Source organism: Priapulus caudatus, unplaced genomic scaffold (genome assembly GCF_000485595.1).
Source record: "Priapulus caudatus unplaced genomic scaffold, Priapulus_caudatus-5.0.1 Scaffold156, whole genome shotgun sequence".
Lineage (NCBI taxonomy): Eukaryota > Metazoa > Priapulida > Priapulimorpha > Priapulimorphida > Priapulidae > Priapulus > Priapulus caudatus.
This window is the reverse complement of record NW_014577217.1, coordinates 304,567-309,566: the sequence shown is the minus strand read 5'-3', so window position 1 is coordinate 309,566 and position 5,000 is coordinate 304,567. Positions and strand designations below refer to the sequence as shown.

The window sequence follows — 5,000 nt, the reverse complement described above, 5'->3', positions numbered from 1 at the left end:
AGGTTAGAGTAATAGATGAATCTAGGTAGATGGATAGAACTCTGCCAGTCTATATAGGTTACCTGATCAACTTACTGACGATTAAAATGTGAAGTTGTTGGGATTGCTTAGTGAAAACACATCACCCGAGATGGTGTGCATAAAACAGCAGGACATCTGGATGGACGGGATGAATACAGCGGGATCTGTGCTAACGTAAGATGATCGCACCTGCTGCCATCTATCTACAACTTACCTGCGATGTAGGTGGAGCTGGGGTAGCTGTTGAGGAATCCCCCGAACGACTTGCTGCGGTAGAGCGCATCGGATGAGTAGAACAGCTGCTTCTTACTGCTGTCCTTGAGCGACATCACCGACACGTAGCGCCGCAGCCAGAATCTCTGCAAGATAGCAAAGCAGGAGCAAGGTAAGTAGGAGGTGGTGGCATCGATAGCGTCTAATATATTATAGAGGCGTTTACACAGAGACAGACAGCTATCGTAAATCATGGTTGTGTACGTAGAGAAGGTGTTTAATATAGAGGCGTTCCGCATTGACGGATATTATCAAGAGCTAATAACACAGCTCTTGGAGTTTTGATAATATATTGTATTATTAGCTCTTGATATCATATAGAATCCATGGCTTTGTAATTGAGAAAGTGATTAATATATGTTTGTGAACGCGGGTGCGTGCGTGTGTTAAGCCCTCATAGACATATGCTGTCCGTAATGCATGGTGTCCCCTACATGGAGTAATCCCACTCGTCTTGCTAGTCTTCTCAAATCACGCAGACCCGGGTGGGAGAGAATACAGACTGAGAGCCATGGGCGGCGGTAGGAGTTGTAGAAGCATTAGAGGGGCGTATGGAGGGACGCTGGATGGTTGTAGAGACAGGCGGTAGGAGTTGTAGAAGCATTAGAGGGGCGTATGGAGGGACGCTGGATGGTTGTAGAGACAGGAAGAGTGACCTGTAGAGACCGGAGAACTACAGAGCAGGTAGAGGGCCATCCGCAGACCCGTGGGTCGACCTATATACTTGGCACATGGTAGGCGGACGTCTGACTACACGGGTCACACAGACTGTGCGTGTTCAAGACACTAACACAAGAAAACTACTGAATATCTTTACAACTCCGTAGATGAGGAGGGGGAAGGGACCTGGAGATCGGTAGTGATGCAAGTCTATAGGTAGTAGTTATTGGACATCTAGGAGTGCTACTGGTGGGATGTTGCCATTCGAGTTAGCGGAAAGAAGGACCTGTAAAAGAAACCGTAAAACCGCAAACTGTAAAAGAAAGACCGTAGAACCGGTAGAGGTCACTTATACTGACTGCCATCTACCTTGAGTGGAAAAAATTGACTCATTCCGTTCAGAAAACCTACTAGTTCCTGTTTTAGAGAAGCGTTCAGAAAATTCGGAATACATCGATCTCGTTTAAAATCTCCTTTCCGCTTCATGAGAGATTCCCCCCTCCCTCCATTTGTAGCGAGCGACATTCATTAATCGCTCTGTCTGCTCGCATATAACCACTCTCACTGGCTTAATGCAGCGGCAAAACGAGTAATAAATTCGAGACAATGAAATAAAACTACGAACTCAATCTCGAAAGCCAATGGCAACCGCCAGTGCATCAATATAACTTTCTAATCCCCGCGCGCTGTGCGCCCACATCCAACGCCTATATATATATATAAGATGAAGACGCAACGTCATTGCATTACGACCCATTTTCACTTCACAAACTCGATTGATTGCAGAACTGGTCAGATTGAAATCTTTGCCGCGGCACGAACCGAGGGCTATATTTTGGGGTTGTGTAAATTCACGATGACTATCACCAGGACGGCCCGACAAACACCAGCATATTATATATATATATATATGTGTGTCACTCACACGCCACGCACACACAACTACAAACACACAGCAACCACACACCACACACACACACACACACACACACACACACACACACACACACACGGCACCACGCACGCACGCACGCACGCCACACACACAAGACAACAAACACACCACACACCAAAACAGCACACACACATATAACAGCACACACACACACACGACACACACACACACACATCACACACACACACACACACACACACACACACACACAAATCTACTGCCAAAAAGAAAAGATTTGAAAAAAAAATTTACGTTTGCTGACACATGCATCTGCACTTACTTATTGGGGAGACCATCCTCAAGCCACCGTTATCGATTACCTACTACATACGTGTGATGATAAACTGATTTAACCAGCCCGCACATATATAGACTGCTGGTGTTCTTTATATGTGATATCATTAGCGGTATATATATATATACTATATTATAGTATATATATATATATACAAAGTAAATAATATGCTGCGTGTTTGTCGGGCCGTCCTGGATAGTCATCGTGAATTTACACAACCCCACAAAATATAGGCCCTCGGTTCTTGCCGCCGGCCAAAGATTCAATCTGACCAGCTTCTGGCAATCAAGTCGGAGTTGTGAACTGAAAATGGGTCGTAATGCAATGCACGTTGCGGTGGCGTCTTCATCTTATAGTACTTATATATATATATATATATTAATTAGTGTAGTTAGGGTATATATATACATATATATATATAATAAATCTTATACTATGTAATTTATAATCAAAGTATATATATATATACGTATGTTAGATAATATATAGGGCGTTGGATTGTGTGCGGATCAGCGCCGTGGCGGTACGCGGGGCGAGTTAGCAGTTGAGGGGGATGTAGAAAGGTAATGACTTGCACTCTGCTCAGGCTCAGCCACATCCCACAGGCGCCTTTATATATATATTATTATATTAATATGTACCATTATTGGGGCTTTATACTTATTTATTATATTTTATAGGAGGATTGTATATATATATATATTTATATTATATTTATATATAATGTATAATATATATATATGATAATATAATGCATATATATATATATATATAAGAGGGGAAGACGCAAGCGTCATTGCCATTACGACCCATATTTCCACTTCACAAGACATCGACTGTATTGGCCAAGAACTGCGTGCGAGATTTGAAATCTTTTGCCGCGCACGAACGGAGGGCTATATTTTTGGGGTTCGTCGATGTAAATTCACGATGACTATCCCCAGGACTGGCCCGACAAACCAGCATACTTTTATGATATATATATATATATATACTATATATATATATATATATATATATATATAATATATACACATATAAAACACCAGCAGTCTATATATGCGCGGTTAAATCCAGTTATCATCACAACGTATGTAGTAGGTATATACGTGGCTTGAGATGGTTCCCAATCAGTAAGTCAGATATGTGTACAGCAAACGTAATTTTTTTTTCAAATCTTTCGCAGACGATTTGTGTTGTGTGTGTGTGTGTGTGTGTGTGCTGTGTTAGTGTGGTGTGTGTGTGTGTGTGGCGTGTTGTTGTGTGTGTGTGTATAGGTTGGTGCTGTGTTTGGTGTGTATAAGTCTGCGCTGTGTGGTTGTGTCACTAAGCAGGGTTTCTTCTGGGTGTGTGTGCCGCGCGTGCGAGCGCGTCGCCGTGCGTACCTGAAGCGTGTGTGTGGTGTGGTGTGTGTGTGGTGTGTGTGTTGTGTGTGCTGTGTGTGTGTGTGTGGTTTGTGTGGTGATTTGTTGTGTGTGCGTGTGCGTGCGTGCGTGATCGTTGCGTCGTGCGTGCCGTGTGCTGTGCGCTTGTGTGGTGTGTTGCGTGTGTGTGCGCTGTGCGCGTCTGTGCGCGTATGGCATGTGTGTGTGTGCAATGTGTCGTGCCGTGTGGGCGCGCGCGAGGTTCGTAGTCTTTATTCTGAGGTGTCTATAATTGCCGTGCGTGTGTTCTCGAATTTTTATTTACCTCGTTTTTTGCATCGCCTTTTGCATTAGGCCAGCTTTTGTGAGTGGAGTGGTAGAGGCAGGCAGGACAGAGCGGTGGTGAATCCATGATGATCAAGACGTGATGAACTGATATACACTGTGAACGGCGCTGGGCGTGTGCTATTCGCGACGGACAGACGCAGTCGGAACTCACTTCTAGGCGTTGTCGACATACGGAGGCGCTTATAACGCCGCACGGCCTGCCAAGTAGGTCTTCTGCCCTAGTGGACCACATCCTTACCGCCTCATAGGCTTCACTCTCACTCTCACCCGGGCCGCTCGCCGTCCCATCGGGTTGAGTGCGTCCAACGTCACAACACGACAGACGATAAATATCCTATATTCGGTCTCGGGGAGTTCAAACGAGAGTTGCTCTACAGACACAATAAACGCACCCAGCAAGTCGCGGCACCCAAAACGAGCGAGGACTTCCGAGAGAAGTATGAGATAATCAAGGGAGCATCACGTCACAATCGAGGACTGCGTTCCACTGGTTCTCTGTCAGTTGTCTTATATCCGCATGTATTCCTTCGTAATTGGTGGTGAAAAACGCGTTGTTATGACCAACTAAATCGGTCGTTGTATTTTCACCCGGATAGTTTTCTTTCTTTCCCAGTCTAGTGATCCGCACGCGATATACTCCTATTCTGCGGCCGGGCAGACAACCTTGAACGGCTCTGCTTCTTATAAACAAGGATCGACTATGCTAGGGGTTTTCCGTTGGATACCGGGTAACGGAGCACTCAAAAACGGCTTACAATTTTTCTTTTACTCAACTCACAGTGGGTAAGGATTTAGTGTCCATAAGTCACGGAGGACATATAAGCAGCTGCACCGTCCACGTTTCCAGACGACGGGCGATCTTGCCTGCCTTATACACACTCAACCGGTGTTTTTTTTTGGCGTTCTTTTTTACAGGGGTTTGGGCCTGAACTATTTTTTATCCACCACACAAGGGAATGCTTATCCATTCTATGACTACCGTTAGAATCTCATTACAACGTTCCTATCCTAAACACCCAAATCGTGACCAAACCGATGCCTGACTCTTCGTTTTGACATTATTATTATTATTTAAAAACCGCCC

The 5,000-nt window shown here is 44.7% G+C and overlaps 1 protein-coding gene across 2 annotated transcripts in view; it reads right to left on the bottom strand.

Moving 5' to 3' along the window:
• LOC106806365 overlaps window positions 1–5,000 on the bottom strand; it is a 138,178-nt gene that overhangs the window by 39,216 nt on the left and 93,962 nt on the right. For both annotated transcript variants that reach the window (XM_014808278.1, XM_014808277.1), the window contains exon 2: window positions 236–380. In XM_014808278.1, the coding sequence (XP_014663764.1) occupies window positions 236–380 (145 nt within the window). The remainder of the gene's footprint in view (window positions 1–235; window positions 381–5,000) is intronic.